This window comes from Geotrypetes seraphini, chromosome 2, assembly GCF_902459505.1.
Source record: "Geotrypetes seraphini chromosome 2, aGeoSer1.1, whole genome shotgun sequence".
In the NCBI taxonomy this organism is placed as follows: Eukaryota; Metazoa; Chordata; class Amphibia; order Gymnophiona; family Dermophiidae; genus Geotrypetes; species Geotrypetes seraphini.
Window position 1 is genome coordinate 494523828 of NC_047085.1, and position 19809 is coordinate 494543636.

At 45.7% G+C, this 19809-nt stretch overlaps 1 protein-coding gene across 6 annotated transcripts in view; it reads right to left on the reverse strand.

Annotated features, from left to right (window-relative positions):
* Positions 1–12620, reverse strand: part of CSPG5 (chondroitin sulfate proteoglycan 5) — a 114819-nt gene extending 102199 nt beyond the window's left edge. For all 6 annotated transcript variants that reach the window (XM_033931936.1, XM_033931932.1, XM_033931935.1 and 3 more), the window contains exons 1-2: positions 12498–12620; positions 8875–10474 (exon numbers count right to left, since the gene is read on the reverse strand). In XM_033931936.1, the coding sequence (XP_033787827.1) occupies positions 8875–10474; positions 12498–12591 (1694 nt within the window). In that variant the 5' untranslated portion in view covers positions 12592–12620. The remainder of the gene's footprint in view (positions 1–8874; positions 10475–12497) is intronic.
* Between the last annotated feature and the right edge of the window lie 7189 nt (positions 12621–19809).

Sequence of the window (19809 nt, forward strand, 5' to 3'; positions counted from 1 at the left end):
AACATGTTGCTGAGGCTACAGCAGCCTGCTAGGATCGCTACAGCCGACCAGCGATCCTCTGCAGGCTGCTTTAATGCGTGAACCTACAGCTAATGCGGCACATGTACCTGATTGGGTAAAAAAAATGTCTGCCGGCAGGCCAGCTTAAGTGCAAATTTGTAATTGTCTGGCGGGCCAAATGCCCGTGGGCCAGAGTTTGGCATGTCTGCACTATACGTGATGTCCCTAATAGCTTCCCCAGATTTACTGAACTATTGGGTAGATCTACTGATCAACGTAACTCTAACAACTGACCCTATCATTCCCTACTCTGAAAGATATCAAATACAAGATGTCTCACAGCAAATCATTCAACTACCAAATAGCAAAAGTGTGGAACTCACGTCCCATTGTAATTCGCACAAGGGGGCCGCTGTAAAGTTCTCAGCCCAACCAAGAAGAGAATGATGTGGAGCCATGAAACCTACACGCTATTCCACACTTTTCGTTTCAATGAGGCAACTGCATCTAGTAAATTGGCACAAGTATAGGGAAACCAAGCCATTGTGACATCACCGATGAGGCTGGCTCTTAGGCACTGGTGGAATGAAGCATTATGACATCACAATACGAGGGATAGCTGAAAAGTTCTCAGCTCAACCAAGAAGAGAATGATGTGAAGCCATGAAACTCACAAGTTATTCCACACTTTTCTTGACATTTCATATCATTGAAACAAAAAGTGTCAAGAAAAGTGTGGAATAACTTGCGAGTTTCATGGCTCCACATCATTCTCTTCTTGGATGGGCTGAGAACATTTTAGTGGCCCCTCGTATATACACTGTTTCTCAAAAATCTAAAAACATATTGTTGTTTTTTAAGAAATCCCTACAAAGGGTCCAAAGAGACTAATACAAGTCACCCGAATTAAAGACAATGTTAATGGTCAGTTGCTATCTCTGACATATTACCTTACACCGTATGCACAATTTGATAACTTTATCTGGCATATATAATTCTTTATAGCATGTATAATTCTTTGCAACATGTGGTAATATGTTTATCCATAATTCTATGTAGAAATACGCTGCTTATAGCCCGCCTAAAACTCTAATTAATAGGGATTCGGTGGAATATAAGATTGCACATATCATATCAATACTGTACATCATGTCCTTTGCACGTAAACGGAAAACTGTGCCACTCAATTCGTGTTTCATGTTCATTTGACACAGTTGTCATTTATGCCCACATAAAATGCATACTAGAACTTTTAAGTGTGTAAATCAATTGTGCCCTTGCTAATTCAAAGTGACGTCTGTGCACTTGATATTTCTGTGTGTTCAGATGAACCTGAATGTACCTGCCTAGAGTAAGTGCTGGCTCTTAACCCTTTCAGGACCAAGGGACATATTTGTCCCATAACTTTAAAATCCTATAAATTTTGATTGGGATAGTCTACAGTTCTAAATTTGATATGTACGGATTCCATATGATACTGCCTTTATGTAAACAAACTGGTTCCGACATTCATTCATTAGCGTCGTTGCCAGATTGACGAGAAGATTCACTTGCCACACTGTCCATAAGCCAGAAGTTTGATTTTTAAAAAAAAAAATAATGATATTTCACAAAAAAAAATCAATTTTTTGGCATCTGCAAGCCCTTTTTACCATAAAAATGTCGTCAAAACCACAAAAATTGGCCTACGATCCTTATGGTCCTGAAAGGGTTAATCATGTAAGTGGCAAATTTGCACCACGTAATTGCTGTGTTTTACAAAACTGGACATCCAAGAGGAGCAAAGAAGTTGCTGGGGTACAAAACTCTACATTTTTGCATTTTAAAGGTAAGCACCATTATATCCTCGATCACTCCTGTACAGGGACAGCAGAAAGCTCCGCCACAATTTCCCCCCCCCCAAACTCAACATCTCCCCTTATCTTCCCTATAATTCCATAGTCCCACCCACTGTGTCCATCATTTCTCCCCTTCTTCTTCCGAACCTCCCTTTCCCCCTCTCAAGGTCTCCAGCATTTCTGTTCTTCCCCTCTCCAAACTTAGCAGTGGCTGGCTTTTAAGTGTCAATGCTCAGTGCCTTCTCCCTCCCATTATCTCCAAACTTTCTAATTCGTAGCGGATAGAAGCTGGCAGCAGGGCAGAATTAATTCTTCAAGGGCCCCTAGGCACACAAGTACGCTGGGCCCCCCTGGCCCTGCCCTGCCCACACCCTCCCCCATATATCTTTTTTCTTATTTACTTATTTCCACTTGTATTTCTTTTCTTTTTTTAATTCAAAACAAACAAAGATTAGCATATCAATATACAGTTTTTCTTCTATGCAACCTCCAAACATCTCTGAACAATCCTTCCTTCCCTTCCCACCTACTTACCCAGGCCTTTAAATCTAAACCCTTTCCATCCTATATAATAAAACCCTAAGCACACATGCGCACTTAGGATTTCGTGTTCCCTGACGCTGTGGTGTGTGATCCGTGGCAGCCAACCCAGCGGCAGGGAACATTCTGGCCACTCCCCTCCTCCCGCCCTCACTCACCCTGGAAGCCAGGCAAGCTCTCTCCCTGCCCGCGTCCTCGGCAGGGAACACACCTCGGCCCTCACTCGCCGCTGCTGCTGCTGCTGATCCTCCTGTAAAGAGCAGCCTGCGATGGTGGCCAGCTTTAGCGAACCTCGCAGGCCGCTCTCCAACTCGGTAGCACGTTCCCTCTGACGCGATACCGTGCGTCAGAGGGAACGTGCTACCAAGGCTGGAGAGCGGCCTGCGAGGTTCGCTAAAGCCGGCCACCATCGCAGGCTGCTCTTTACAGGTGGATAAGCAGCGTGAGAGGAACCGCCGCCGGCACTTTTAAAACTTGAAACAAAAACCTTCGGCCGCAGCAGGCCAGCCCGCGGGAAGGGAAGGGGGAGGAGCCGAACGGAGCATGCCAGATCGCATTAAGAGAAGGGAGGGGCCGAACGGAGCAGGACAGCTCACAATAAGAGAAGGGAATTGCTTCACAGGGACCTGGAGGGGAAGGGAAATACCGCTGCTGCTTCTGCAAAGGAAAGTGGGGGGGGGGGGAGAAGGGAGTGGGGGGGGAGAAATGCTGCTATTACTTCACAGGGACCTGGAGGGGAAGGGAAATACCGCTGCTGCTTCTGCAAAGGAAAGTGGGGTGGGGGAGGAGAGACAGAAAGAAATACAGACAGATTAAGGAGGCCAGGGAGACAGACAGAAATAAAGACAGACAGGGGACCAGAGAGACAGACAGACAGACAGACAAAGGGTGCCGGGGAGAGAGAGAGAAAAATAGCAGGAGGGAGAGAGACAGAAAGAAAGGAAGAAAGAGGCAGGAGCAGGGAGAGAGACATAAATAAAGAAAGACAGACAGGCATATATTCTAGCACCTGTTAATGTAACGGGCTTAAACACTAGTACATATATAAAAGTGTTCAAATATATTGTAAAGCAGTAATACTATCCAAAATATAAGTCTATATTAATAACTAAATAACGCCTCTCAACTGCCTCACTCTACGTCAACCAACTGTAACCCATATGTATGTATAGACAACCAAATCTAGTATGTTCCACTCCATGTATGTTAACTTGCAACGAAACAACAAGGCAAGCAGTCCACCAAAGAATCCAATATGAAACAAAAGAAGATTGGCAGAAAATAAGGAGATTCAAATCAGGTTTGTTCAATGTGCTCCCAAGAACCATATCCGATGCATTTCGCCAAACAAGACTGGTCAACGTTAACAAAAAAACATGTCTTTCATACAAACAGAACACACCTTCGCCTAGTATGGAATATGTAATCACAAACTAACCTCTCCTCCTTTTACAAAACTAATATGGTTTTAAGCAACGGTGGTAACAGCTCAGATGCTCATAGAATTCTGAGCATCAGAGCTGTTACCACCATGGCCGGCGCTAAAAAAATGCTCTACAGTTTTGTAAAAGGGGGGATAAAATAGAAATAAGTAGACAAAGGTTAAATTGAACCACCAAGAAGCTAGACTCTGCATACAATGCAACACCACAGAAACAGCGATGCATGTCCCCTAAAGCAAAAAAATAAATAGATAGCAGATATCCAAATCTGCAGCCAACTGAGACACTGTTATCCATCAGTCTTCTCTATTCAAGGCATCTGCCCTGTCAACGTGCTCTTGTGTGTGCGATGTTGATGAGTGACCAGAACCTTCATCAGTTACATCTGTTCTTCCCACTTTAAACTTTTTTTTTTTACCCACTCATAAACCTTTCATTGATTCATAGTGCTAAGTCCATACTGAGTCAATATTCAACGGTGAATTTCCACAGGTTTCATTTCATTTGCCCAATGAAAACACACCACTGCATGTTGTTCTTTGATGGTGCAATCTTGCAATAGAGCATCCATGTTTCTGACCTTGTGGCTGCCACACAACTAAAGGCCGAGTGCTGCAATTTGTGTGGACAAACCATCCAACAGGCAATGTACGAGAATAAATTTTGCATTTCACTGGCTCTGTTCCGGTTATTGAATAATTTTACAATTGCCTTTAATTTTTGATTCAACCTCGTACCTATATAATGCACATAAGGCGAGTCTCTTTCATAAGAACATAAGAATAGCCTTACTGAGTCAGACCAATGGTCCATCCAACCCAGTATCAAATCTTCATGGAGACCAATCCAAGTTACAAGTACCTGGCAAAAACCTAAACAGTAGCAGCATTCGAAAGGAAGCTCTGGAATGAGGAAGCATAGGATGAAGTTATACACTTCTCCCTCATCATTCGCGGGGGATACGGGCAGAGCCAGACCGCAAATGCCGAAAAACCGCGATTTTCCAGCTCTGACCCACCCTCACCTCCCTGCCGCCTTCCCGGCCTTACCTGGTGGTCTAGAGGGCTTTCGGGGTAGGAGCGATCTTCCTACTGTAGGGAGTTCCCGACGTAGTCTCGAGAGACTACGGGAACTCCTAGCAGCCATTTCCTCATGACGATCTGCACGGGGCAGGAGCGTAGGAAGATCGCTCCTGCCCCGAAAGCCCTCTAGACCACCAGGTAAGGCCGGGAAGGCGGCAGGGAGGAAAAAAAGATGGATTTTTTTTACATTACCTCCTTCCCAGAAAAAAAATTGCGATTATATGAAACTGCGAGTGCAGGAACCGCGAATGGGGAGGGGGAAGTGTAGTTCTTTTATCCTTCTTTTCATTGGTATAATTCAGACACATCCGGGGGGGAGGGAGAGGAGGGATATATCTTTAGTGTGATTCCTTGATGTAATTGTGGGGTGGGGGGGGGTTATATTATTGCATTGCTATTGATTGTATTTAAGTGCTTATCTGTTATTGTTACTGATATGAATATTGTGTTGCACTTTTTGTTAGTAGGAAAATCAATAAAGATTTAATAAAACAAAATAAAAGAGGTGATAGGCTCAGTTGTAATCTAAGGAAATTCTTTTTTACAGAAAAGGTAGTAGATGCATGGAACAGCATGCTGGAAGAGGTGGTGGAGACAGAGACCATCCCCCTCCTTTACTGACGCATAGTGCGCGTTTTAGCACTGGCAGCGGTGAACGTCAAAGCAGTTACCACTGCTGTCGGCACTAAAACCCGCGGTATGCATTAGTAAAGGAGGGGGTATATATGAATTCAAGAAAGTGTGGGACAGGCACATGGGATCTCTAAGAAGAGAAAATAATGGATGTTGTGGATGGGCCATTTCGCCTTTATCGGATGTCATGTTTTTATTCTATAGTTATGAACATAACTTTGAGAAATGTCCCCAATCCGCACACGACCCTCCCATTTCTGTGCACCACACCTAAACTTACATCTGTAAATTTAGGTTCAAACAATTTTTATTGATGCAAACAATAACAAAGACAATGCCAGAGCACCCCAAGGGTGCACAGTACAAACAATGATATACAATAAAATAACAAGCAGGTACAGAAGAAAAGTAACAGCTACCAAACTCCCTCCCCCCCATCCTACTCTACATAGGGCGAGCGAGAATAAAGCGGCTGAAAGCTCTCCGAGGCCCTGGACTCTTATGAGCCCCAAAGATGCCACACCACCCCTCCCCCCACCGATACCACTGATCCCAACCGGAACTAAATGCCAGAACCATTCAATACCCCTCACCTCCCCTCTCCAATCCCCCCTCCCCTCCCCCCAATGGTGCTCTACGCCCCACCCCACCTATACTCACCAGTACTCTCCCAGCCCAACTAACTGAGCACCAAGATTAGGACACCCATCTTAAGACCGCACTGTGGCCCTTTGGATGCAAAGCTTGCAGGTATGGCTCCCAGATATTCAAGAACATCTTTCGCTTCCTAGCCCCACCAGCATCCCGCGCCTCCCAGATGGCCAACTGATGCAACTAGTACCGCCAATGCCAAAACGCCGGAGGGTAAGGGACCGTACAGCACTGAAGAATACATTTCCTGGCCAGTAAGCTCATCTTCCTACAGAGAGCCCGATGCCCCCTAGGCAAATGGCCAAAAGCCTCTGGCAAATCCAAGACAAAGTGGGCCAGGGTACTACGCAAGGCTCTCCCAATTGACCCTAACATGTAGGAGATTATACGCCTCCAGAAGCGCTGGATAATGGGGCAGGACTAAAAGGCATGTCCCAAAGTGTGTCCCCCCATCCCACATTTATGACACAGGGTTGTAGGGAGACCCCCCCACTGTAATACAACTGTGTACGAGTGTAATAGGCGCATAAGGTCACCCGATAATATGTTTCCTGCAACCAAGCACACAGGGTGACCCCAGGCGTCGCCCGCAAGGTACGGGCTACATTCCATTGTCCCAAATTAATCTGCAATTCCCCCTCCCATTTACCCCGGATGTTCTGGTAGTCCTTGGCTGGTTGTAACTCTTGCAAGCTAGCATGAATGCTAGACACCAAGAGGGACACCCCCTATATCTGTAAATTTAAATTAAAACCAATGAACTCTATTAATTCCTTGTTAAGAAGCCAATGATCAGTGCTAAATTACTCATTGTTATGTTGCATGCATAATATAGGATCAAAGAAAAAAATTTATAGCAGGAGTCGGATGACAGCGGCAGCCCCGGGAGACCCTTGAAACAGCACTCAAGCAGTGCGAAACATGTCGGGTCTGGCTCCCAAGGCGGCTGAGATAAGTCAATATTTATACTTTTAGTAAATTCAGTATTAAACACAAATATTTTGATTAAGAAACATTCACAAAATTAAAATTGAATAAAATATACTATAAAAGGACTGCCGATGATGAGGCACCACACAGCCTTCCCGGTGTAATACTAAATTCAATTACAGCGGTGGAGTGGTGGGGCTGAGGCGTCCTAAACTATATACCAAAGTGGTTTATAAGCCTTCTGTGTTCAGGTGTAAAAAATAGTGGCATGCATAATATAGGCATAATGCAGCTCACTCAAGAGATAATTAGATTTATTCTTTGCCTTGGGTATGAGCTCCAATTTACGAGGCTGCCAAATCTGGACCGAAGTCATCTGGGAGAGAACATGATTTTTAAAATATATATTTCACACACAAAAATGCATTATTAACATTTCAGAAAAGAGTCAGTTGCCTAAATATTTCAGGAACAGATGTTTTAAAGTGTTTCCTAAATTCCCCATAAGTAGTAGGCATAAGCAGTTGTTCCAGGTTATCCCCCCCGTACCCCCCCCCCGTACCTTTAATCATCCCCCTTCGGTACCTTTTTTAACTCCTCCCATCTTTCCCAGTCAGCAGCGCACAGGCCAGAAGCGCAGAGATCAGGAGCAAGTCCTCCGCACTCCTGCCTGGGCCCGCGCCAATCTCTGAATGGCTGCAGCCAGTTCTCGCGAGTCCCGCGAGTGCTGACTGCAGCCATTCGGAGATCGGTGCGGGCCCAGGCAGGAGTGCAGAAGGCTTGCTCTTGATCTCTACGCTTCTGGCCAGGAAATTCACTAGACCACCAGGTACGACAGCAGCAAGCGAGCGAGCGGGCGGGTGGGATTCAAGTTGCTGCAGTGGTGGGGTTTTTTTTTTTTAAATATGCAGCGGGGGTGGTAGTTTAAAAATATGCGGCGGCAGCAGGGGGGGTTAAAATATGCAGCGGCGGCAGCAGCGGGCTTAAATTTGTATCTTCGCTTCATAAGACGCACTTACTTTCCACCCCCTTTATGGGGGTGGAAAAAGTGCATCTTATGGAGCGAAAAGTACGGTAGTTATTTAAAGGTCTCTATCACATATCCCCTCTCCCGCCTTTCCTCCAAAGTATACAGATTGAGATCTTTAAGTCTATCCCCATATGCCATAGACAGAGAGAAAAAGATGCATGGGAACACCCTTCATCCTGTTTACAAAAATAGCAAGAACATTTCATCCCTGGTGCCTCTGGATGTATTTCTCAAATCCTGTACGTGACAGAGATTTGCTTGCACTGAAGACTTTGCATATGCAAATTTGTCTTGTACACATTCACTGTAATTACATTATTCATCAGTTCACAAGGGAATTTATACTTATAGTATTTGTAATGTATTTTTTGTTTGTTTGTTTTTTACATTTTTTGATGCAAGATATATATACTTTTTACATGTATGCCATTTTTTTTTTTTAAAGTTTATGTGTGTTTTGATTTTATCAATATATTTTTAACATACCCCTGATGAAGGCGGATATGCCAAAACACGGCCCATGTCGGGTATTTTTCAATAAAACATACATTGATCGCCATTACCTGGAGGCCCTTGGTGCTGTTTGTTTTGCTTTCTATGTGTTGCGCTTTGTTTCCCTCTTCATTTGTTTGTTGTTTTTTTTACACATTCGCTTGAGACATCCTCTAAACCTCCAGAGCGATTAGTATAGCTCAGGGAAGAACGAGTAGAACGACAGCATTGCTTACCTGCAAAATGCCCCACTGTTTTCCACCAAGTAGCACTGGCCCCCGTTGTAGCAGTAAGTGGGGTAAATGTCACACACCGACTTGCAGGTTCTGTTGTGTCTAAGGTAACCACTTCTGCACTCCGTGCTTCTGTTGCCGGAACCAGCCAGTATCTGTGTCGGCTCTTTCACCATTTCCGGGTTGGATTTGGGGCGCGCTTCACCCTGGGAGGTGACGAATGTTTGCTGCACACTGGTGGGCTTCTCGTTCCGTGCCGTCATGTGTATTTTGGGAGTAAAGGTCTTCGGCTTGGAATCGTCCTCGCCGCCAGGCTTTCTGACAGCGCCCTCTTCGGCCTCTGTGTCATCCTCCTCGTCTTCCTCAGCGCCGCCTTCCTCGTCCCCATCGGTGTAAAATGAAGTTGTGGGATAGAAATCGGACTCATCGAAGGTTATAAAGTCACTGTAGAGATCCGATGTCACCCAGGATGACTTTTTTTTGTCTTGCGTTGTTTTAGTGGAGTCCAAATCTGGGAAAGTCTCCAAATCACTATGGCCATCCAGATCGGAAAGATCGTAGTAGTCAGCATCAATGATCTCGGCCAATAGCTTCTTTGAAGGGGGTTCTGGTGGTTTCAGGACATTCGGGGGTGAAATGTTGTCAGCCCAGGGCTCCGTTTCCTTGTGTGGTAACGTCTGATCGGTGCTGCCCTGGGCTGGAAAGCTACTAGCTGTCTCGTCCCAGGATTCTGAGGGCAGGTGTTGCTCTCTTTCTGGATCCATGCTGATCTCAGGCTTTGACGCCCAATCGGGGTTGGGATCTGCAGGTTTTCCATTCGGGGAGGGTGACTGGAGGACCGCTTCCTGAAATACTTGCAAAAGGTGGTCGGCCTCTGCAGAATCTGGGCTAATGCTTTTGCCCCCCGGCTCACTTGCCGTAGCAGTATCCTTTGCTGTAGCACTTGGGGACGGAAGAAGGGTAGTGGAGCTTCCAAAATAGGTCCCCAGGCTCCATTCTTTCTGTAAGGAGTTTGGAAATGTGGCCACATTTGCAGAGGTCCCACGGTGATGATCTCCACTCCCAACGTCCTCCTGGCTTTCAGCTGTCACGTCAGCGCCGCCTAACTCCCGGGCAATGGACTCTGGGCCAACAGGTCCAGGTGTAGGTCCCAGGACTCCTGAAGCTTCCAAAACACCTTCATGTTTGACCGCCAAAGACTCCGTGTCGGGCTGTAAGCTTTCACGACTAATCCCTCCAGAGCATTCCACGCAGACGGCCGACTCATTGTTTTCATTACGAATCCCACCGCCTGCGTGGGGGAGGCTGCCATCTCCATCAGTCGAAATCAAAGTGGCGGCGGCGGCAGCTGTGCCTGCTGTCGGCGCCAGGTTTGGGGAATCTACGGGCGGGTTCTTGGAGGACTGCTGTTCCTCCGTTCTCTTCCAGGTCTGGTTTTTCACAAAGGCCTCTCCCTCCTGCCCGGCGGCAGCGTTTCTCCGAGGTTCTTGGACGGAATCAGGCAAACTCCTTGCCAAGAGATGATCCAAAGTTCCACTGCTGCCCTCCGAGCCAAACCTCTGGATATCCGAGGTGGTTTTAGGATCTAGATTCCATACAGGCACTGAGGGTGTATAAGCAAAAAAAAAAAAGAGAGAGAGAGAAGCGGGTAAGCTAAGATGCTTTAGAAGTCATTCAGCGTAACTGTTGTATGCATTTATTGATTGATTTCATATGCGATGCAAGCCTGAAAGCTATTACAACTTTGTACAACTGAGTAACTTGGGTATTCTCTGTCCCTGGAAGGCTCCTATTCTAAGTTTGTACCTCGGACAATGGAGGGTTAAGGGACTTGCCGAAGATCACAAGAAGCCAAAGATTTAAACTGGGCGTCCCTATTTTCTAGCCTTGCTGCTCCAGCCATCTGTAGTCTTTTTTTATTACAATAAAGACTTTTTAATAAACGTCTAACAAGTCACCTTCATCTTATTTAACAGAGAAACAAAATGGCCAGGGAGAAAACCGTGACGTGCCTCAGTCTGTCACTGGAAAGACCACCTTAGCATCAAGTTCTTTCCTTGAAGTAAAATGATGCTGTTACGTCCGCGCTCAATCAAAAACCAAACCAAAGCCCCCCCTCCCCAGCTAAAAGGCAGTTGTGATCTATAACTGGAAGGCTACAGACTGCGGAGGGGGGAAGAGCTCTCGGCCTTGATCCCCCCGCTCTAGTAACATTAATCTGGAGCACATTCTCTGCATTCACACACACACATCAGGAACCGAAGAGGCTGGAGGAAACTGGGCCCCCTAGCCCCCCAGCTTCTGTGTCTCCCTAACTGCTAACTTAACCTAAAGATCTTGTTTTTCCCTCCCCTTAAAAGTATCCAGGTGTTGCATGCACAGCCGCCCTTCTCAAGGCGGAGCAATCATGAATTCCTTAAAATAAAAGGTGCCTTCTTAATCCTTAAAAGTAAAAGGTACCTTCTTTAATGGGAAGTGTGGCGTTGTGGTTAGAGCTACAGCCTTGTGACCTTGGGCAAGTCACCCCCCCCCCCACTACCCCGAAGTACATTAGAGTGTGAGCCCCCCTGGGTCATTTAGGGAAAATGCTTGAAGGACCTGATTTATATTCCCTTCTGAGCTCCCTTGGGAGGACGGGCCAAGCGGGCAGCGAACGGCTACAAAAGACATCAAGTGGGACTTGTCACAAAAGGACACGAAAGCCTCCAAACCTGGATCACTTTTAACGCACCGATTTTAAGGGGATCAGGGAATAGCCAATGTCCATTTGGCCGGCAGGGATTCGGGACAGGTTGGGGGGGGGGGAGGCCACCACGGCATATGCGTTGTCGCCAGCTCCTTCATCCGCCCTGCCCTATTTGCACACAGGTCATGCCATCATGCATTCAATAATGTGTCTGCTGCAGATTGCAATACCACCGGCAAATAGAACATTTCCCCCCCACCACCACCTCACCCTACCGCCCTAAAGTGATGCACCTAAACAACTTAGCAACAAGAGCATGGAAAAAAAGTCACACTTGGGGGGTTTTTTTCCCTCGCGTGCAAATTATACATCACATCTGCATGCAATTTTTTTCCCCCCAAACTCATCTCGTCCTCTTATCCATTCCCACCCCCCCCCCACCTGCCCCCCACCTAAATCAAAGGGGCTAAACAAAAATTTTTTTTTTTTGGGGGGGGTCTCCCTTAATTAAATTATACATCACATCTGCATGCAATTTTTTTCCCCCAAACTCATCTCGTCCTCTTATCCTTTCCCCCCCACCTAAATCAAAGGGGCTAAACAAAAGCTGTTTTTTTTTTGGGGGGGGTCTCCCGCAATTAAATTATACATCACATCTCCATGCAATTTTTTTTCCCCAAAACTCATCTCGTCCTCTTATCCATTCCCACCCCCCCACCTGCCCCCCACCTAAATCAAAGGGGCTAAACAAAAGCTGTGTTTTTTGGGGGGGGTCTCCCTTAATTAAATTATACATCACATCTGCATGCAATTTTTTTCCCCCAAACTCATCTCGCCCTCTTATCCTTTCCCCCCCCCACCTAAATCAAAGGGGCTAAACAAAAGCTTTTTTTGGGGGGGGGGGGTCTCCCGCAATTCAGCGCCGAAAGAAGGGACCTACCGGGAGAAGCCTGGGGCGCGCGGGCGCAGAGGAAGGCGACGAGCAGCGCCGCGGCCCCCCAGCCCCTCAGGCGCGGAGTCCGTGCTGCCTCCATGCTGGCGGGGGCTCTCGGCGGTGTGCTGCTCCCTCCCTCCCTCCCTCTCCCCCCCAACCCCGGGCGCTCCTCAGCCCCTCATACTCGTCTCCCCGCCGCCTCGGGGGCCGCCTCAGAGCCCGGCCGGCTGCACAAGCCCCATCTCGGCGCAGTCCGGGGCTCGCTCGGCTCTGGCAAAACGTCAACGCTGACGCTCGCCAGCCCTCCCCCTCCTCTCCCCCCCCCCCCCATCAGCCCGTCACCCCTCTCGCGCTCCATGACTGTAGTAGCCCAGGTCGCATCACGAGACGCTGTTAGAGCCTTATGAGGGGGGAAAGGTCAGCATAGCCACCCCTCTGTTTCCCGAAGCAGGCGGAATTGCCTCTGTTTCCCCCCCCCCCCCCCCAGTAAAACAAGCACAACTAGAAACACTTCTGCTTACTATCCTAGAAACTTTTGGGAGTGCAGGGAGCCCCCCCCCCCCCCCCGGAGGGGAATCTCCTCCCTCGTTTTTAGGGTAGGTTTCGCCCTACAGAGCATCCTCAAGTGGGAAAGCTTGGGGTCTGAACTGGAGATTTTGGGCTTCCCCCCCCCCCCCAAAAAAAGGTGCTCTGCTTCTCCTCTGCTCTCCCTGTGGGGGGGGGGGGGGAAAGGGGCCGAGAACCAAATAACACCGAGCTCCAGACTCGGGGTACGCAGTCTAGTCGCTCCAGCCGCGCGCGCAATTGCCGCGGGTCAGCGACGGATTTTTGCGCGCATAAAGGCTGCATTCCAGCAGGGGAGAGCCGACGGAGGAGGGCTGCAGTCCGGCCATCGGACCAACGGTTGGCTTGGGGGCCTGTTCAAGCTGGACTTCAGTTTTGACTGTTTTGATTTTATTTTCAATTCTTTTTAGTTTATGATATATTTTTTAATCTCACTTATTGTTTTACCACTTATTTTGTTTTATTTTATCATTCAAATTTCATTTAAATTTCTCCAGAATTCTATTGCTTCAACGGTTCTCCCTCTGCATCTATTCTTATCTCCCCTCTTTTTTCAACCTTTCAAAGTCCGTTAGATCATTGTAATCTTATTAGAATGTTTATTTTCTTATTTTTCTCATCTATCTCTATTTTTATTTCTTCATTACTCTACTAATTGTCATTTTTCCAGGTACTTTAGTTAGATTGTGAGCCTTCGGGACAGTAAGGGAATTTCTAAGTACCTATTTTACTTATAATTTTAATGCACCCTATTGTCTATTTTTCTGTAAACCGCTTAGAATCCTAACGGAGTTTAGCGGTATATAAGAAATAAATTACATTACATTACATTACATTACATTCGGCGTGGGCGCGCTTTTTTTTTCTAAATCTCCTGACTGGCAGAAAGAGAAGCTTTCTAGCGCTGTTCTTGTATGAAAAATGTCAATAAAGAAACCAAGATTTTTTTTTTTTTTTTTTAAAGGAGCAGCTTTTTCCTCTACCCCGGCTGGCGAAGGAGAAGGCAAGGCCAGCTCGCTTCTTTGCAGCTTTTCCTAGCCTGGAGGGTGGGGGGGAGGGGCTGCACTGAAGGAATCCAGGTTGCGCGCAGGAGCACCTCTGGCCAGCTGTGCAGCGGAGGGACCGACCTCAGCGGGAATACCGCTCTTAAAAAAAAATTACCCCCCAGGGGTGAGCATTCACACGGCTCCCACTGGGAAACCACATGTGCTTCTGACGGCCCTATTGAACTGCCTGAGCTCTATTTTCATGCAATCGTGTCTAAAAGCAGATGCGGTCCGGGGGGGGGGGGGGGAGGGAGCTCTGCAGCAGAAAAAGGACTGAGGAGAAATGCTAGCGCGGGAAAGGGGGTTTGCTTGGAGCACAGACCCTGAATGGAGAAGGAGAAAGGGAGATGTGGTGCAGACGTGACCGGGATAGCAATCGCGGGGGAAAGAAGCGAGTCACTCAATCAGTCTCGCGGGGGGGAGGAAAGGGGGGGGTGGGCTCGTAGCAGAACCTGGCAGTGGGTGACGGGCATCACAAGCATGGAAAGGCATGCAAAGCTGCAAACGGGGTTCACCTCAGGGGCCGCCTTGCAAACGATGCGTTGGAGCAAAATCCTGTTTTTATTCTAGGCCAGAGCGGTGATGATTGCAGACGTGCTCAGACTAAAGCCATCTTTCCAACTGGAATTTTGATTACTTCCGGGGGGGGGGGTTGTCATAAAAATCATAGAATTAAGATAGTAGACAAGACCCTGAGACTTGGCTCTCTCATGATTTTATCTAAATTGCAAAGCCTCTACGTTACACCTCATTAAAGCATGTGTAGGAAAACTTAAAGCACAGGGCCAATTTAAGACAGGTGAGGCCGACAGCATGCAGGTTTTTTTTTCACGGCTGTGCCCTCCTTCCTATGCTGCTACAGGTTTTAAATGCAAGGATAGGTTCTGGCATTGCCAGTGGCAACTCAGGGGGGGAGAGCATTGCACAGCTGTGAGAGCAAAGCAACAAGTTCTCAGTGCTTTTTAGAGGACAAAATAAGGAGCTGATATGGGAGGGTGGGCAGAGAGCTGTTCGTTTAGAGGAGGTGCTGACAAAGGGGGTAAAGGGAAGAGGTCTGATGCTGGGTTTCAGGATGGAATGGGGTTAATGCTAGGGAGGGTTAAACTGAAAGCAGCTAAAGCTAGAAGGCTGGGTATGAAAGGGGTTAATACTACCGGGGGGGGGAGGGGGGCAAACTGGAAGGGAGTTGATACTTGGAGTGTGGGGAGGGGGAGAGATGCTGGGGGCTACCACAAGGCAGCTGCTGCTGAGTGGAGGGTGGGAGAAAGGAGGTGGATAAGGGAGAACATAAGAATAGCCTTAGTGGGTCAGACCAATGGTCCATCAAGCCCGGTAGCCTGTTCTCACGGTGGCCAATCCAGGTCCCTAGTACCTGGCCAAAACCCAAGGAGTAGCAACATTCCATATAGAATCCTAAAGAACAGCAAGATTCTGGAATCCCAAAGAGTAACAAAAGATTGCAGAACCAGTGGCGTACCTACGGTATGTGGCACCTGGGACCATTTTTTGACACCCCCCACCCCCATGTAAAAAAATATTTTTTGTAATAACCATAAAACGGAATAAATGGTCAGAATAGAAACAGGCAGTGAAAACTTTCTTTTATTGAACCTCATATATGTAACAATTATTCCAAACATAACATAAATTATGTCTGAATTGTCATGACATCAGAAGTACATATGGAGTAGTTGCAGGTGATGCTTGGGACAGTTCTGATTGTGTTAGTTCGGTTTGATGTGTTTTTTTGAATAGAAGGGTTTTTATTTCTTTTTTGAAGGTTTTGTAGTTTGTGGTCGAGGTCAATAGGATGTAGAGTTGGGGGTCAAGTGTTAGGAGGTTGTCGAACAGATTTTTTCTTTTGACATTTTTGGTTGGAGGGTGTGTGAATGGGGGTGAGTTCTCCTATGTCTGGTTGAAGTGGATTGAATTATTTAGCTGAAGAAATTAGTTAACACCCCCCCCCCATTCCACACACATTAATTCTCTTGAGCAGGCGGTAGTTTTTCGGCTATCGCAGGGGTTAGCGCGTGATGAAAAGTCACGCGCTAGAGCCACTAATGCCACTTAGTATTTTTTTTCTGAGACCCTCCAAGTACCTACAAATCCAAAATGTGGCCCTGCAAAGGATTTGAGTTTGAGACCACTGGTCTAGAAGGTTTCAAGTTTATTTAAAATTTATTATACTGCCTACTCGAGCCTTCTAGGCGGTGCACAAAAATGTCATAACAATATACCAATTAAAATTTTATAAGTGATCCTATGCTTTATAGGTAGCCAATGAGCTTTGTGTAAAAGAGGTGTGACATGATCATATTTCTGGATGAGGGGTATAAGACAGCTGTGAGACTGCAGAAAGATTGGGAAATTATTTGAAGGAAGGTTTGAGTGACAGTTGAAAGAGACAGAGGACTAGGAAGAGAGAATGGTATAATGCCCTCATATTGCTTTATGTGCACGACAAGAGCAATAGTGGAGATGGTCAGTAATCCAGGTGTGCAAAATTTATGAATTCAAAACCTCTGCCATTGCACTTGTTAGGCAGAGGTCTTGAATTAATAAACTTTGCACACCTGGATTATTGAACATCTCCACTGTTGTTCTTGTCGCGTCTGAGGTGTGGAGACGTCTCTCCTGTCTTGCCTGACCATATTGCTCTATGTGCAACCCCACCTCGAATTCTGGTCATCGCGTCTCCAAAAATATATAGCGGAATTAGAAAAGATCCAGAGAAGGGCAACAAATTAATAAAAGGGTTTGGATGATAATTGATTGTTGATGTCTTTGAATTTATATATCTACAATGTATTAACTGAGTTGAGATGATATTCTTTGTAAGATTTTTGTTATGTATATTGTATTTTTAAAACTCAATAAAAAAATTATTGAACGACAAATACAAAACAAGTACCTGTGTATATATATATATATATATATATATATATATATATATATATATATATATATATGCAAACTGCTTTGAATGTATAACCACAAAAAGGCAGTATACAAGTCCCTTTGTATGTGAGGCTTGGTCTCTCTAGCCTGGAGAAGAGATGGCTCAGTGGGGATATGGTAGAGGTCTATAAAATACTGATTGGAGTGGAACAGGTAGATGGAATCACTTGTGTACGCTTTCCCAAAACACTAGGACTAGCTCCAACCCTATGGAATGCCATGCCATCTCAACTTCATCACAAAAATTCACTTGATAAATTCAAAACTAAACAAAAAACTTTCTTATTCCAAGACGCATACCACAGCGTTCAACAATACCCCTTGTACAGCAGTATATAAAATGAACCACTTTTAAGAAGCGACCCCCCCCCTTCCTTGTGTCTTTTCCTCCCCCCTCTTCCCCTCATTTATTTTTATTTTTAATGATGTAATTACAAACTTCCCTTCCCCCCTCTTCCTCAGACTTACTTAAGTCATCGTGTTCGTCTATTTAATGTTCCATCTTTTCTTTTACCCCCTATCTTTAAATTTATTTTAGTGTTTTTAGCTTTGTAAACCCGCCAGATACACAATGACAGTCGGTATATTAAAATGTCAGGAAACTTGGACGTGCAATGAAGCTACTAAGTAGCAGATTTAATATAAACCGGAGAAAATATTTTCTTCACTCAGCATGTAACTAAACTCTGGAATTTATTGCCAGAGAATGGGTTTACAAAAGGTCTGAATAATTTCCTAAAACAAAAGGCCATAAGCTGTTCTTAAGACAGACTTGGGGAAGTTCACTGCTTATTCCTAGGATAAGCAGCACGAAAATCTGTTTTACTCCTTGGGATCTTGCTAGATATTTGTGCCCTGGGTTGGTCTGTCCCAGTAGGTCAACTCTTATGTTCTTATGAGAGGATAAGAGACACAGAAAGCTATGAAGGAGATGAAGTAGGGAAGGGAAAAGGAGACCGGATAGAATATATGAGATAAAGAAGGGACTAGAAGTGGAAGAAAAGATGACTAACAAAGGATGAGCTGGGGCTTTTGAGGGGATGAGAAGCAGAAGGTTGAAGATGAGGCTGGGAGGGGGCATGAATGCAGGGAGTGGAAATGTGGGACTTAGTAGATGGAAGGATATGGGGGGGAAATAGGAGCTGAGGAAGGAATGAGGCAGGTGGAGAAGGAGCGAGACAAGGGACGTAAGATCCGGAAATAGAAAGCCGGTTGTTTCTGGCCTCATAGAGAATGCACATGCATTTATTATCCAGACAGTTTAACCACACAGCGCTCCAACATCCACAAAGATGACTCTGTCTCGTCCTGAATTTCAGCTGTTCATTGCAAACAGAACAGTACGTACAGCATAGAGAAGTTGAAACGGGACACTTTTCTGTCCTCTGGGCAAGTCTTTGTAAATGGATATTCAAAGTTACAGAGGAGCTGATGGGTATGGAAAGCCTGTAGCATGAGAAGGTGGGTGGTTTGTAGAGAACGGGGCTATAAAGTCTGGCCTTAAAGAAAAAAAAAAAGTGTGGATGGGAATGCTTGTAGAGAGGTAAAAAGGATGTTTGCTTTCTCGGGAGTGGACAGAGCAGCATACTCTGAACAAGATGGGTTTTTAGTATAGAGCGGGGGTGTCAAAGTCCCTCGAGGACCACAATCCAGTTGGGTTTTCAGGATTTCGCAACATAGAATGCCCTCACTTATCAGGGTTAAATCACCAATCTGTAAAATTCTTATTCAGTCTATAAATAGAATTCTTCTTTATACTCCAAAATTCATAGAAACAGTCAACAACTGATGAATCATTATTCACTTATCCTTTATTGTTGTATAATTTGCTTGCCCCAACAATTGTATGCCCGACGGGACCTGTTTCGCCTAAGCAGGCTTTCTCAAGGGTTCCAACAGAGAGCACTTATTTTTGGCGTCCTCTCGTTTACGGGGCAGGAGCTTTGCATTTTCTACTTCTCCAGGAATAGTATAGATTTACAAGAAAGAATTTTAACAAAGATAACCTAATCTTTCGATAACTCTGGTGGAATATGAAGCACACAGCAGCATTTTAGAATAGCTTGAAAGGGAGAGATATGGCTTAGCGCAGGGGTGTCAAAGTCCCTCCTCGAGGGCCGCAATCCAGTCGGGTTTTTCAGGATTTCCCCAATGAATATGCATGAGATCTATTAGTATACAATGAAAGCAGTGCATGCAAATAGATCTCATGTCTATTCATTGGGGAAATCCTGAAAACCCAACTGGATTGTGACCCTCGAGGAGGGACTTTGACACCCCTGGTATAGGGGGTGATGTTTTGGGAAAAAGATTGTGGCTTTGGGATTTGGTGTTTTGAGGTTTTATGTTTCACTGTATTATTGTGGGTTTTTTTGTGATTTTATTATGTATGTTATTTTGTAATGTATTTATTATGTATTTTATTATGTAATGAATTTTGTTGGATACGCAGAATATAAATTCTGAAATAAATAAGATGGGGGGTTTGCCTTGCAGAGCAGAGGGGGCAATTAAAAACAAAACAAAACCCATTTATAAAGCTAAAGAGCAAGGAGAGGACCAATAGGGTCAGTACCTGAGACCAGGTCACAGTGAAGGTCACTGGACACATCACTTGTTTGAAGGAAGAGAGTCTTGTGCATCTGCCAGGACTTCAGTGACTGGAGAGGGAGGGTCATATGCAGGGTCTGACCTATTAGAGTCTAGATTGTAAAGACAAACAGGAAGTGACAGTGGAGTGATTAAAGACC